A 15,089-nucleotide genomic window follows, 5' to 3' on the forward strand; every position below is an offset into this window, starting at 1 on the left:
GGCTCAGAGGAACTCCCAAGTAAACCTTGCAGAGGTGTACGAAAATCGACATATGCAGTACTCCATTGGGGTTCAAGTGAACAAGTTGTAGCTTATAGTACTCGAGGATACCTCTGAAGAAGTCAGAGGTGGGCACGGCCAACCCTCTCTCTACGAAGTGTGCAAGCATCACCATCTCGCCAGGGTGTTGCTCGAACTGCCACGCATTCGCAAAAGCAGGGTGCCACTCGAGTACCTCCTTCGTCTGCAGAAGCTTGGCGTCGACTAGCGCCTGCACGGCCTCCTCCTTCATCATCGAATGCTGCCACGTCACTCCAGGCGGCGGCGGCGCAATCTGATTCGTCGGCCCCACCTTCGGCACCGGCAGCACCAGTTCTTTCCCCTTCTTGGACTTCACCTTGCCCGCCACTGGAGCCTTGCCTTGGATCTTCTCGGGTTTCTTGCCCATCTTCTTGGTGCGCATCCGCCGATTTCAACCCCAGCAAAATGCACTCACCCTCGGATCTCTCTCAAGGAGCAACAATGGTGGCAGCGGCACTTGGCAATTGCATCGGCGCAAATGCAGAACAGATGCGCGGGGGAGGAAGAAAAACAGATCTGTTACAATGGCATGTAAACCTAACCGAAAGGGGGCCCTCCAGTTATATCTCCGCCACCTCCAGATTCCAAGCATCAGTTACGCAACGAACGGATTTCAAGCAGACTAATTGCCTTAAAACACCCAACGGCTACTCTTTTTCAACGGATTGTTGACCACTTCAACGACAAAAATCACCTAAGTGCTCGGGGGCTCTGGGTACCGTACCTGATGGTCTGATTTTTCTTTTTCAGATTTCCGAGGGTAAAACAGTCAAAAAGCAGGATGGACCCTAAGCCTGACTCTACGACTCAACCTAAGGCTCGGGGGCTACTCCATATGGAGTGCGATTGACATCGCACTACCATATAAAAATTCTTGGAACAGAAGTAACTCGAGGGAACAAGAAGAGTACCTTCCAGCCACGCGACAGTACTCGAGCACTTTGGTCACTGCAACCTCTATGACGAACTACTCGGATAGTGCCCACAGTACTCGAGACTGTGGCGCACGACTACAAAGTACTCGGGGGCTTGTCGGGCATGCACCCCAGGCCCACGAGTAGACCTTGGACGGCCCACTAAGTGATGTACTCGGATGTGATCAGGACAAGGGATAGGTGTATCCCGCTCGGACTAGTCAAGTATGAGTATGGAAAACTACTCGGGCCATACCGAGTAGAACTCTGTAATAGTACTCGACTAGGATTCGGACTTGTAACCCTACCTCCCGTGTATATAAGGGCGGGCAGGGACCCCCCCTCAAAGAAGAACAACTCCAGTTCATCCAAGATCAATACAAACAAAGACACAGGATGTACGGTATTACGCGATCTAGCGGTCCGAACCTGTCTAAATCGTGTTCCTTGCGTCACCATTGATTCCTTGATTCTCGACGATCCTTACCACACAAAAGACCACCTAGGGTACCCCCTAGGCGGGTTGCCGGTCTAAAACACCGACAGCTCCCCTAGAGTTGCTTGGTCGCCATGGAGAGGAGGCTAGTGGAGTGGAGTGGCTCAGGCTGGAGGAGGAAGAAGAGCTCTCGGTCTGGTGATTTTATAGAGGAGGAGATTTTGTCCCGGTTGAAAATTCCAATCGGGACAAAATACAACCTCCTTTTGTTCCGGTTGGTACTTACAACCGGGACTAAAGCTCACCCCCCCCCCCCCCCCGCGCGGTGGCCTTTGGTGGCACGTCATGTTAGTCACGGGTCTAATGTTAACCGGGATAAAAGGGGACGGATGGAAGGTCAGTTCCCTCCTAGTGTGGTGCGTTAAATCAGCAACTTGGAGTGCGGGAACTGAATCAGAACCAGGTACGGTCCCTGCTCGATCGTAGCTTCCTATTCCTTGGTTCTATACGGAGCATTGATAGATCTCCTTCCATCTCTTTCTTCTCGATACTTTTCTCAAACAGTCCTTACACAAAGCGTGCGGCGTGTCACAATTTTCTCTGCTGTTTTGACAATATACGAGCCATCCATGCAATGGATGTGAATTCAATAGCCTTTCCTTAGTGCTTAAGCATGGCAGCGATGGTTATCTTACGACCTCTGACTTGTTAACCTTTGTCAATCCTTCTGCATGGAATATAAGGTAGAGCTCCATCTAATTTTGATTCACTATGAGAGTTGATTTTTTGAGAGAATTAATTCTGTGTCTGAAATTGATTCTCTAGCGTAAACTCTTAAAATTAGGACAGAGAATCACTTCCCAGAATTAGAAGAAGCTACTTCTTTCACCTCGCAGCCTCTTAATTCATTTTACAGAATCACTTCACTAAATCAGCAGTGAATCACTTCTCTCTGAAAAACTGTTTGCCAAGACTCCTACTGGATTCTGCAAAGAATTAGTTCCAGGAGCTCTTCCAGATAGGCCATACTAATGCCAATTCAACACACTTTTATCCTGTTTGGATCCACCCACTTTAGAAACTTCTTTTTAGCTAGCTAAAATTTAAGTGAGGATGTTTAGATCCAGTAGCTAAATGATAGTTGAAGATGTATTTGTCTATCCTACCCCTTCCTTCCATTTTAGAAACTTTACCTAAGAAATGTTCAGTTTAGCTGCCAACTAAACTGGATCCGATTTGAATTAGCTAAATTTAACTAGCTACGGTCCAAAATCCCAAACAAGACCTTTGTGTGACTGATATGTCACTTGCGTAGAAAAGCTGAAGCTTGACCAGTGAAGAGGTGAAGTGGAACCCGCAGGTTACATTCATCGACGACGACGGCAAACGTACGTCATTGCTTAGAATTTATATCCATTGATTGGGATTGATGCTTTATTTGTTAGTTGATTTAATTTAGCTATTTTGAATCTAAACAGAATCCAGCTAAAGCACACCTAAAGATCTTTAGCTGCTAAAGTGATAAAAGACCGAAATACCCCTCCCTCGCTCCGCGCGCCCGCACCATCCTCTCCTCCCCATCTGTCCCGTCCCCACAGCGCGGGCGCTGTCCGTGCCCGTGCCGTACTCCCCTCCCCATCCGTCCTGTCACGCCGCCGCCTCCCAAATCCCACCTCGCCGCGGGGGGCACCTGCGCCCGCGGCCGCCGCCGTCCATGGCGCGTACCCAAGAGGTGCCACCGCCATCACCGCCACCCTCCTCACCTCCGCCTTGTGCTGCGATGGTACTGCGATGGCACGGGCAATGCGGTCGGTGAGGAGGCGGCCGAGCCCGCGGTAGCCGTGCTTAGGCACGGCGGCGTCAGCCTCGACGGGCCCGCCGCAGCAGCGGAGGGGGCGTCCTGCGGGGTCTCGGCAGAGCTGCTGCCTGACAACGCCCATGCCAAGATCCACGCTGGGTGCGGCGGAGGACGGCGGCGGCTGGGGGTGCGGGTGGCCGGCATTGGAGATACTGAAGCATGGGGACGTGGACTGGATGCCGACCTTGCCCAGCTCAAGGCTCAGCCGTGTGCTCGCCAAATCGTCCTCTTCCTCCGTCGTCAGCATCGCGGCGCCCCGTAAAGCAGTAATCGTCAAGAATTGGAGATCATGTAGCAACAGCAACTGGGTGAGAGGCCAGGGATGAGATCGAAATCGACTCTGAGGACTGGGCTTCATCACCTGATCCAAAGCGAGTACATCTGGGCAGGGAGCCAGTGGCGGCGGATCTGCCGAGGAAGGGGGGAGGGGGGCGGGGGAGGTCAGGTGGGAGGTGAGAGGGAGGGGTAGTACGGATAAATCCGAGATCCAAACACTCCCTAAAAGTTTAGTAGCTAAATTTAAGTAAACTTTAGCCGGATGTGTGGATCCTTGGCATAAGGGATGTTTGATACTACGTGCTAAAATTTAGCGGTATCATATTAGATGTTTGGATGCTAATTAGAAGGACTAAACATGAGCTAATTATAAAACTAATTGCAGAACCCCTATGCTAATTTGCAAGACGAATCTATTAAGCCTAATTACTCCATCATTAGCAAATGGTTATTGTAGTATCAATTGTCAAATCATAGATTAATTAGGCTTAGTAGATTCGTCTCGCAAATTAGACTCCATCTGTGCAATTAGTTTTATAATTAGTCTATAATTAATACTCCTAATTAGCATCAAACATGTGATGTGATAATGTTAAACTTTAGCGGGGTATTGACGAGCTGTTTTTCTCCTGGCCACACAATAATAGCCACGAGAAGGTTTGACTTTTGTGGCCATCCTTCTGTTCATGGTCCGGAATTATCTGAATACTCCTACTAGTGATTACTGCACATTTGGCCACCGGCCCGGAACAGATGATGATAGATGAGAATGACGATTGACATGAGCAGCTCCATCGCCTTCCACGGGTTTTGAAAAATCTTTTTCATATAGCCACCGGCCAGGAAGAGATGATGACAGATGAGAATGACGATTGACATGAGCAGCTCCATCGCCGTCCACGGGTTTTGAAAAATCTTTTTCATATAGTAAGATTGAGGAAGGTGTGTTTGGTAGAGTTCTAGAGTTGGTTTCGGGAGCTCTACCAAACAATTTTTTTTTTTAAAAAACATAATTCTCTACTGGTTATGTAAAGTGATTCTCTAAAAATGAACTAAAAGATTGAAAGCTGAAAAAAGTAGCTTCTCTGGACTGATTCTCCATCCTGATTTTAAGAGTTCATGCTAGAAAATCAAAAAAGTAACTTCTCTGGAATGATTCTCCATCCTGATTTTAAGAGTTCACGCTAGAGAATTAAAGAGAATTATTTTTAGCCACAAAATCAATGCTTTAATTAACTCCTATAAATAATCAGAATCAGCAAATGTACACCCGTTTGGACCGATTTATCAGATTGGGATATTCTTGATCGTTTTGGTCAGATATGTAGAAATCTTTTTCTGAAGAATTTTTTTTAGTCTTGCTTATCCTACTTTCTAAAAGTTACAAGACCCCTGACCCAAAGTGAGAAGAAGACAAGAGAGGCGCGCGCCTCCTGTGTCGTGTCCGAAATCCGTACCGTCCACCTGTCACCGGTTCCACTCCCACAAAACGGGCCCACACCAACTTGTTTGCGCCCGGCAGGCCCCACAGGCAGGTGGAGGGATCGTCGGGATCCGAAGTACGGCGAGCAGAGGCCAGAGGGGCAGGTGAGCTGAGCAGAGCAGAGCACGCGTCCGGAGGAAAGCCGACGTGCCGAATGCACCAAAAGTCTAGAACCCGTGACTCTCTCTTTTTAAGTCAAACAGTTCTAAATTTGATCAAATTTATACAAAATAGTACTAATATTTTTAGTTCAAAATAAATATTAATATCTATAAAAACGTGAATATTAATATTTTATTTAAATTTGATCAAATTAAAAATTGGTTGATTTTTTAGGAAGTATTAAATGACAGCGTCCCCAGGTGCGCCCCGAAGGTCAGCCACTCACCTTGCGTGCTCGTCTCGCACCATCCTGAGATACGGGTGGACGCTTTCACGCCTGCCAAGTCATCCGACCCCATCCACATGCCCGAGATAGCGGCGCCGTGACCTGCGTGAGCGGTGAGCCTTCGCCCTCGTGCCCCGGGGAGGCTGGCGGGGACCCCATAGGCCGGCCCAGGGCACACAACCTGGTTCCCGGCCGGCGGCGACCAACCACGGTACTGTTGCGGTGTTGCCTTGCGGCCAAGGCACGCCGGCGGTCGGTTTCAACCAAAATTTACGTGCGCCACCGGATGGGATTTTGCAAGCATTTGAACAGGCGAAGCACGAAAACAAAACGAAAAAGAAAAGGAAAGAAAATGAAGAAAAAAACGCGTCCCTCCAGCCACACAGGAACGCTTATTCCGGACTGCGTTCCTAACCTACCGCTGGACAGGATAGTGCGAGCACCACGCCCCAGCAAGGCTCTGAGCACTGGAGGCCTCTCACCTCCCCTCCCACTCTTTCCTCTTCTTGTTTTACTAACCGCACAAGATTTCTATTAATATAGTAGAAAAATATAAAACTACGATCATGGAAGACTATAAGCAAAAAATGAAAAAGAAAAGAAAAAATAGCCTACTATAAGCAAAAAAATGAAAAATAAAAGAAAAAAACAGTCTATATTCATTCAGTTAGATGGAGACATTAACACGAGTACCATTTAATTTAAAACCGCAATAGACTCAAAATCGCCGTAGACGACCGGTTGGATGGGCACCCGACGCGACCGCACAACTCCACCTCACCGCGACAGCCGTACCGACACTCTTCCCTCTTCGAGCAGTTTCGAATCGACTGCAGGCAGCAGAGGAATTCCTAGCGCTGCTGGCTGGCCCTCCCATTTCGTTTTCCGCCGCCGCGGCCCCGCGCGCCCGAGCGTTTCTGCTCCCGTGAGCGGCGAGGCGGTTCACGTGAGTAAAGAGGAAGCCTTCCTCACGGGATGGCGGCGGAGGGGGAGGCGGCGGCGCTGGAGTACACGCCGACGTGGATCGTGGCGGCGGTCTGCTCGATCATCGTGCTGCTATCGCTCGTCGCCGAGCGGTTCCTCCACTACATCGGCAAGGTACGTAAGCATGTGCAGCCGTGTCCCGTTCGGTATGGAATCGCCCTCGATCTCCTAGCCTCTGCTGCCTGTCCACGGCGCTGATCTGGGAGGCCGCGGCCTGTCCTGTCCTGCTGCAGAAGCTCAAGAAGAAGAACCAGAAGCCGCTCTACGAGGCGCTGCTCAAGGTCAAAGAAGGTACGGCGTGTCCCCAGTTTCTTCTCCTCTTCCTCTTCGCTTCGATCCTTCCTTATCGAAGATACTCTACAAATGGCCGGCCAGCATAATGGGAATTGAAAGAGGAGGACAGAAAAATCTCAGTTTTTTTTAAATAAAAAGGAGAGAAACTTTTGGTTCAAAAAGTTGTGTTCTTCCTCTTTCATGAATAACCTTTGAACTGGTGTGGTTGGCTAGCTAGGTTCTCTATTGCAAAAACGCATCTTGAAGAAAACTTGTTTGGTTTAACGGAAAAAGGAGGAACTTTTTCCAGGTGTGAGATGACCCAACCAACCGTGCTGCAAAATCTTCGTCTTCCTTTTCTTTTCTCTGGGATTCCGGATAAGATAAGGTGTTTACCGCAGGAACTTTTGCTCCTTGACCTTGTGCGGTGCAGAGTTGATGCTTCTGGGGTTCATCTCCCTGCTGCTGACGGTGTTCCAGGGGATGATACAGAGGACATGCATCCCTGCCGGCTGGACGGACCACATGCTGCCATGCCAGAGGCTGGATGTGAAGGCTGGTGAGATTAACGCCACCAAGGAGCATTTTGTTGCTGCCGGGATCATTGGAAAGATCAGGAGGCGGCTGCTCAGTGAAGGCGGCGCTGGGGCTGACATCTGCCTGAAGAAGGTGATCAGACCATGCAATTGGAGATTTGGAATAATGCTTATTGTCCATAACAATTCTTTAAGTTCTGTTTGAGCCATGGTGGTCTGTTTTAGGTGACAGTTAGTTAGATATGATCTTGACTTGCAGGCACTAAATAAGTAAATAATTTGTTCAACTTCCATAGCTACGATGACACATGTTGGTTAGACCAAATATACATGATGAACTTTCTATCAATCCTAGAACATGATCTTATGTCTGTTTTCTACATTCGGGCTGACTACCAAGTTGGAATGTAGAATTCATGTGGACAGATAGGTGCATACAACTTGGTAGAGGTTGGGACCACTGACAGAAAAGGATAGTTGGCCTGATGCCTTTATTTAGTAAACTCTGCCAATTCTGTTAGATGGGGAATTTATTTACACAAGTCAAACTGATGACTACAGTACTGTGATTTTAGAGTTTGATGACACTTTCTAAGATCAGATGTTCACATGATTGGTTAAAACATGATTTTTCCTTATCACCTTGTGCTTGTTAGGTTGTTACTCCTTTTCGGTATAGTCCTAGATTGAAAACAACCTTCCTACGAATGATTGTTTCTACAATTGTACTTCATACCTTACTTTTCTATCACTTAAGCAGTAAACAATGCTAGGATGGTTCGTCAATTTTTATGTTTCTTTGTTTTACTAATGTTTTAATGGTCAATCTGAAGTCTACGTTTTGTTTTTACAGCGAAAAGTTCCACTTCTGTCCGTAGAAGCCATACATCAGCTGCACATTTTCATATTTGTTCTGGCTATCACGCATGTTATTTTCAGCGTTACAACTATGCTTTTGGGAGGTGCGCAGGTGTGTAACTTTTGACATGCCTTGCAGTTTAGCAGCAGAATTACTACTTCTGCTAGCTCTTTCTTACTGTATTTATTAACTACTCAGATACACCAATGGAAACAGTGGGAGAATGGAATTCAGAAAGATGATCCTGGAAACGGTATCAGGACTTATTTCAATTCCACATTTGCATTTAAAGTAGTCCTTTTTTCTGCTGTGAACTGGAATCAATACAAAGAGCTCCTTTATTTTTAGGTTTTTTACAGTACTTGGAAAGTACAAAACTATAACATGGGAGGTACAAAAATTTGGTACATGTGGTACTAGTTATGAAATTTGGATCCCTCTTTAGTTATGATCAGTGGTACCTCTTGGTAATTCTACAAGGGTGATAAAAAGGGGTCTTGTTTATGATCTGTTTATTCTTGCTTGCAAAAGAAGATATACCTTTTTTTTATAGAATTATAAAATCCTATGAAATTGCAGGTCCTAAGAAGGTAACCGATGTGCATCGTCACGAATTCATTAAGAAACGTTTTAAGGGTATTGGCAAAGAATCTATAATATTGAGTTGGCTGGTAAGTAATGCATTCTGTGCGCTGTTTTACCATATATCTTTTTCTGTGGTGCAAACTTCATTTGTTAGTTAAGTTTGTATATGCGATCCTTTTTCTACTCTTGTGGCAATTGCTTTACTATTAGACTTACTAGACTTCTCTTTCCTTTCTTTTTCAGCATTCTTTTGGTAAGCAGTTTTATAGATCAGTGTCTAAATCAGACTACACTACAATGCGTCTTGGTTTTATCATGGTAAGCACTGGACCAAATGATAAGATGATGATGTGTTCTTTCCTTCCTTGTCTGTAAACATGAGCTTTTCCCATTGCAGACTCACTGCCCTGGAAACCCAAAATTTGATTTCCATAGATACATGGTGAGGGTTTTAGAGGCTGATTTTAAGAAAGTAGTAGGCATAAGGTAATCCTAAGAGTGGCACACATGTTTATATATTCCTTTTTAAGTTTGATGCAAATATACTTCCTGAATAAAATTAACGTTGCTGTTTCTATCCCTTTTTAGCTGGTACTTGTGGGTCTTCGTGGTGATATTTCTGTTGCTGAATGTTAATGGTAAAGCTTAGCTATCCTTTGTAAAAAACACTTTCATTATTTATATTTTCCTGTACTATCTTTTTGAGGGACGAATTACTTAGTCCTGTTCAACAAGCACAGCTAGGTACTGAAGTAATATTTCAGTATTTAAGCTTCTCAAAACAACTCATAACGTATTTCATTAATGTGCAGGTTGGCATACATACTTTTGGATTGCCTTCCTTCCCCTTTTTGTAAGTGCTTAAATTGTGTTGTTTTAAAGTGCCAATCTAGTTTTCTCTAAATTATGAAGATCACTGAAAAGGACCCATCAACTCTTGCATTGGAGATGTTACAAGTCACATAGTTGTTTGATGTTTACTTTTGATCTTTTTAGCTTCCATTTTACAATGGGAACTAAACCTGGTACCTTTTTTTCGGGTACCAACTTTCTCAGTCATGATGAAATGAAACATCTACTAGAATTATAGGCTGGGCCTTGTACTTACTCTGAACAAAGTGATCAACTGGATTAGGTGCTTACTGGATAACTCTTTACTTCTTGCAGCTTCTGTTAGCTATTGGCACTAAGCTGGAGCACGTCATAGCTCAGCTAGCCCATGATGTAGCTGAGAAGCACACGGCGATTGAGGGTGAAGTGGTTGTAAAACCATCAGATGACCACTTCTGGTTCGGCAAGCCAAGGGTTATCCTTTTTCTAATCCACTTCATCCTGTTTCAGAATGCATTTGAGATTGCGTTCTTCTTCTGGATACTGGTAAGTATTGTGGTACATCATTCCTAAACTGCACTGAGATGTGATAACTAACCCTAAAACAAACGTTGTGTACCTTCCCTTTTCCTTCTCTAGAGCACTTATGGATTCGACTCATGCATCATGGGGCAAGTTCGTTTTATTGTGCCGAGGCTTGTTATCGGGTATTTCAGATATTTATTTTTGAGGCTGGTATTTCAGATATTTCAAATGCCTCCAGTTTATTGTCCATTTGTCCCATAGGGAATAGGCAAACTTCAATCTGTTCTGACTCCTCCATCCGTCCTTGTACTTGCAGGGTTCTTATTCAGCTTCTCTGCAGTTACAGCACCCTGCCTCTGTACGCAATTGTAACACAGGTGGGTCAGCGTTCCGATATGGTTTGTTGATATAATTGTTATCCTGAAATCTCATTCCAATGATTCAACGTTTTGCTTCCTTGTGCGCCAAAGATGGGGAGCTGCTATAAGAAGGAGATCTTCAACGAGCATGTGCAGCAGGGCGTCTTGGGCTGGGCGCAGAAGGTCAAGATGAGGAAGGGATTGAAGGGGGCTGCAAACAAGGCCGAATCGACTAGCAACGCCGATTCAGCAGGGCCTTCTGCTACGATTGAAATGGCGAAAGCTGGGGCGGACGTGGAGGCCGTTGGAAACACAGAGTGATCGAGCAGTAGGGTGTCCGTGTTGTAATGATGTAGCATGCTCATATGCCACAATTTTTGCAGAGAGTTGTTTGTCCCAGCAGGCCGTGAAGTAGTGCATTTATTTTGCCGTAATATCTTGGCTTTGTGGTCTGCGCAGTTGTTCGAGTGGAGCCTCACAGGTGACAAGGCGAGAAGAGGTAGGCGCTGATGCCATCGGCAATGGCGACAAGGCGGCTTGCAGTGTCAGAGGCCTCTGGTAAAGTTGGATGCTGTTAGGTTAAATGGAACTCGGTGGCCTATTAATCATTTAATCAATTAAATTCCAAGGTTCATGCACATGGCAGTTACATTTGGAATAAAATCACCTTGAAAATTGAAAGAGGAATAGCAGGATGCCACACGTGTTCGCTCGCTGAGCCATATCGCGACCCTAGGCTTGGTTTTGCAGTTTTTAATCACGTGTTGATAACTAGTAACCGACGCTGTGTTCAGTGACTAGTAACTGACGTGGATTAAAAAGCTGACAACAAATGACTAGCATTACAAGAAATATGTTGATCTATGATGAAAATTTTATGACACATTTGTTTCTTATCACAGATCTATGACGTTTGTAACTGAAAACATCATAAAGTTTCACATCCGAACAAATTTAGTGATAAAGTTACGGAACATCATAAAAGTTGCTACTGTAGCTAAAAAGAAATCGTCATTCGCTGTTACATGGTGGTTTTGTGAAGATATAAGTTCCGCGAAAACGTCATAAACCAACGAGGGTCCCACGTGTAAGTTTAAGCTGATAAATAGGGTGGTAAAATAAAATGAAAAACGTGCGTGGGTCAAGCCTGTTATCGATCGAATGGAAAGTTTTTACCGCGAACGGGTCCCACATGTAAGGTAAGTTTCAGGTGAGTGTGGTATTTGGCAGCAGAAAAGCCCACGCTGCAGCTAAAAAATAGTTTACTCGCTATCGCGCTTCCGCGATAGGGAAAAAAAGAAGAACATAGAGAAGGCGGCCAGGGCGGAGCACTCCGGCAGAGATCTGCGCCTCCCCGCGGTAGCTCAGTCCTACGACAGCACAAATCCGATGCTTCCTGCTGCGGCGTGTCAATCTGGTCAGTAATTTTGAGTTGAATTCACCAAAATTTCCCAGATGGATAGACGTTGGATACACGGTTGTCGACTATTTACCCCCGAGCATGAGAAAGAGGTCAATGATTTCATGGAATTTGTTAAGAGTAGATACTCTAATGATGAACAAATACTATGCCCGTATCATGGATGCCCGAATCAGTCTAGATGTACTATAGGTGAGGTGAATCTGCACTTACTTTTGAATGGGATGACAAGCGCCTACACTAGGTGGATCCATCATGGAGAAACATTCGAGGATAGGGTTTAGGAAAATGCAAATCTGCAGGATAATGGGGTTCAGAAAAATGCAATTCTGCAGAATAATGGGGTTGAGGAAATTGCAATTCTGCCGGATAATGGGGTTGTGGATAATGGAGTTCTACAGGATGATGATGATTAGGAAATGGTTCTGGGAAACGAACACATATCGAGTATGGAGGAGGATGAAGGCACTGAAGATGAACTTCCTGAAATGATAGCCGACACGTGCCACGCTAAAGAGCTTGGAGGGAAAATGTTTGAATTTATAAAGGAACATATAAATCGTAAGGTGCTGTCGGGATCTAAATATACACAATTTACATTTGTTGTGAAGTTACTTCATATCAATTTTTTCTATCGGATCAGCAATGTCGCATTCAATGCAATTCTGAAGGTGGTATCCCTTGCTTTTCCAGGAGCATGTGTTCCAACATCTTACTATGATGCAATGAAGTACATACGTGCCATGGGACTCGGCTATGAATCTATTCATGTTTGCAAGAATAATTGTGTATCGTTTCGGAAGCCGCTAGTCGAACATGATGTGTGCCTAGTGTGTTGTGAAGCGGATTCAAGATGGAAAGATGCAGACAACAAGAAAGCGCGTTCCTCAGAAGGTATTGAAGCATTTTCCGCTGGTTTCAAGGCTGAAGAGGATGTTTTCTTTCATCAAAAACTGCAAGGGATGCACAATGGTACAAGTTGAAGTGACAACCGGTTGACAATGAGCTTAGCCATCCAGCTGATGGTGAGACATGGAAAAACTTCGATAAAAATTGGCTGGAATTTGCAAAAGATGTAAGGAACATTAGACTTGACCTTGCAACCGATGGTTTCAATCCATTTGGCAACATGATCAACTCATATAGTATATGCCCAATATTTGTTGTGCAGTATAACATGCCACCATGAGTATGCATGAAAGAATCAAACTTCATGATGGTATTATTGATCCCTGGGTTGTTCTCCATCAAAGGATTTTGATGTCTTCTTGCAAACTTTCGTAGATGAGTTGTTGTACTTTTGGAAGGGTGTTGATTCATACCTTGTAGTCAACAATCCTTTAAACTGCATGCTGCGGTTATTTGGTGCATACATGATTATCCAGCACTGAGCACATTGGCGGGACGGGTCATGAAAGGTTATTATGCCTGTGTGCGTTGTGACAAGGATCCTTACTCAAGGAGATTGAAGAACAAGATATGTTATATTGGCCATCGTCATTTCCTTCCAACTGACCATTCATGGAGAAGAAAGAAAGTACAATTTGATGGTAATACTGAAAATCGAGAGAGTCTAGAGTAATTTACTACTGAGGAGCTTCAGCAGCAACTGGAGAAGGTTAAAGACGTTAAACCAGGAAAGCCTCCTCAAGGTCAGAAAGGAAGCGGGAACCCAAACAGTGTTGGAGCCGAAGGGTTTGTTTGTTTGACTTATCATATTGGACAACTCTGAAGCTATCACATAATCTTGATGTCATGCACATTGAGAAAAACATATGCGAAAACCTTATTGGAACATTGCTTAAAATTGCTGGGAATATAAAGGACACAATCAATGATGTTGATTTGGAAGAGATGGACATTAGACCACATCTACACATGCTGAATACTACGGAAGAAGAGTCATGCAAAATGCCAGAAGCTCCATATACAATAGGTAAAAAGAAACAAAAGGTGTTCTGTGATTTTATATGTCATGTGAAGTTCCTAGATGGATATGCTTCTAACTTATCAAGATGTATTGCCGCTGATGGATGCAAACTCCAAAGACTGGAAACTCATGATTGTCATATCATACTCCAAAGGATTTTGCCTACTTCCTTTTGAGGTTTAATGGATAAAGAGACATACTTAGCTGTTTCGGAATTAGGAAACTTCTTTCGTCAACTATGTTGCAAAACTCTGAAGTTGGATGTTTTGAATAAATTGAAAATAGATATCCCAATAATTTTGTGCAAGCTTGAGAAAATTTTTCCTCGTGCCTTCTTTGATGTTATGGTGCACTGGGCTGTCCATTTGCTTGAGGAAACAATCCTAAGAGGCCCAATACAATATGAATGGATGTATCCCGTTGAAAGAAGGCTATGCACATTGAAGCGTTCTGTGAGAAACATGGCTAGGCTTGAAGGATCCATTACAAAAGCATATGTTGCTAATGAGGCCTTGACAGTTTGCTCAAGGTACTTTGCGGATGATGATGTTTCAATCAGGAGGGCAGGAACAGAGAGAATGCTAATTTGTTACGAGAAGGCGATTTATCTTGTTTCCAGCAAAATGTTGATATTGGAGCAGCGAAAACTTCATTCCATGATTCGGACAAGCTGGTTTGGTATGTGCTAAACAATTGCGAAGAGGTTGAACCATATATCGGGTACGTAATGCGTCATGCAATGATTGTACTGTAATTATTTTGGTCTAATTTTCAGATCGATGTGTTTTTGCAGGATATACAAGGATCAGTTAGAAGTGTAAGGTGTGTCGGACCACATTATTGACCGTATAATTCAGAAAGAGTTTGCCCGACAGTTTAAATCGCATGTAAGTTTTCTGCTTTTTCAGAACAAACTTATATTAGCTAGCGAGGACCTATATATAAAAATATATATAAAACTATGGTTTTGTTGTACAGGTTGAAAAGATGCCTGAAGAAGAGGTCTCCAAGGACCTATATGCATTATCACCTTTACCAGACAAGCGAGGAAGAAAATATTCAGCAAGTCTTGTTGGCAGTGTCCTGTACCACACATATGCCCGAGAGGAAAATCGGAAGACACAAAACAGTGGGATTATGGCTGCAGGCTTTCATAACAGTGAGACATTTGAGTTTTATGGTTGTCTAGAAAAAATTATTGAGCTGCGGTATAACTCATCAGGGCATGACATAAATTGAACTGTTGTATTATTCCACTGTGATCGGTATGATCTAGGAGGGACCAAGAGGGAACCAAGGATTAGAAAGGATGGGTACTTCACAAGCATCAATACTAGAAGGTACTGGTACA

At 44.4% G+C, this 15,089-nt stretch overlaps 1 protein-coding gene across 1 annotated transcript; it reads left to right on the top strand.

Moving 5' to 3' along the window:
- The first annotated feature begins 6,180 nt into the window (after positions 1-6,180).
- On the top strand, positions 6,181-11,026 carry LOC101766884 (MLO-like protein 1). Its single transcript, XM_004962005.3, has 14 exons — positions 6,181-6,534; positions 6,654-6,711; positions 7,127-7,362; positions 8,083-8,199; positions 8,287-8,341; positions 8,668-8,759; positions 8,917-8,991; positions 9,071-9,159; positions 9,262-9,311; positions 9,486-9,526; positions 9,841-10,050; positions 10,144-10,211; positions 10,346-10,406; positions 10,500-11,026. Exons 1-14 carry the CDS (start codon positions 6,412-6,414, stop codon positions 10,707-10,709), a joined length of 1,485 nt encoding a protein of 494 aa, XP_004962062.1. The 5' UTR covers positions 6,181-6,411; the 3' UTR covers positions 10,710-11,026.
- The last annotated feature ends 4,063 nt before the right edge of the window (positions 11,027-15,089 follow it).

The sequence above is a fragment of the Setaria italica genome, chromosome III (genome assembly GCF_000263155.2).
Source record: "Setaria italica strain Yugu1 chromosome III, Setaria_italica_v2.0, whole genome shotgun sequence".
Classification (NCBI taxonomy): Eukaryota; Viridiplantae; Streptophyta; class Magnoliopsida; order Poales; family Poaceae; genus Setaria; species Setaria italica.

What these genes read in the sequence shown, in the direction of transcription:
- LOC101766884 (XM_004962005.3), top strand. Translation starts at nt 6,412, where the DNA reads ATGGCGGCGGAGGGGGAGGCGGCGGCGCTGGAGTACACGCCGACGTGG. An exon ending in TCCTCCACTACATCGGCAAG is followed by an intron (nt 6,535 to 6,653) that starts GTACGTAAGCAT and finishes GTCCTGCTGCAG; the next exon opens with AAGCTCAAGAAGAAGAACCA. An exon ending in TGCTTTTGGGAGGTGCGCAG is followed by an intron (nt 8,200 to 8,286) that starts GTGTGTAACTTT and finishes TTAACTACTCAG; the next exon opens with ATACACCAATGGAAACAGTG.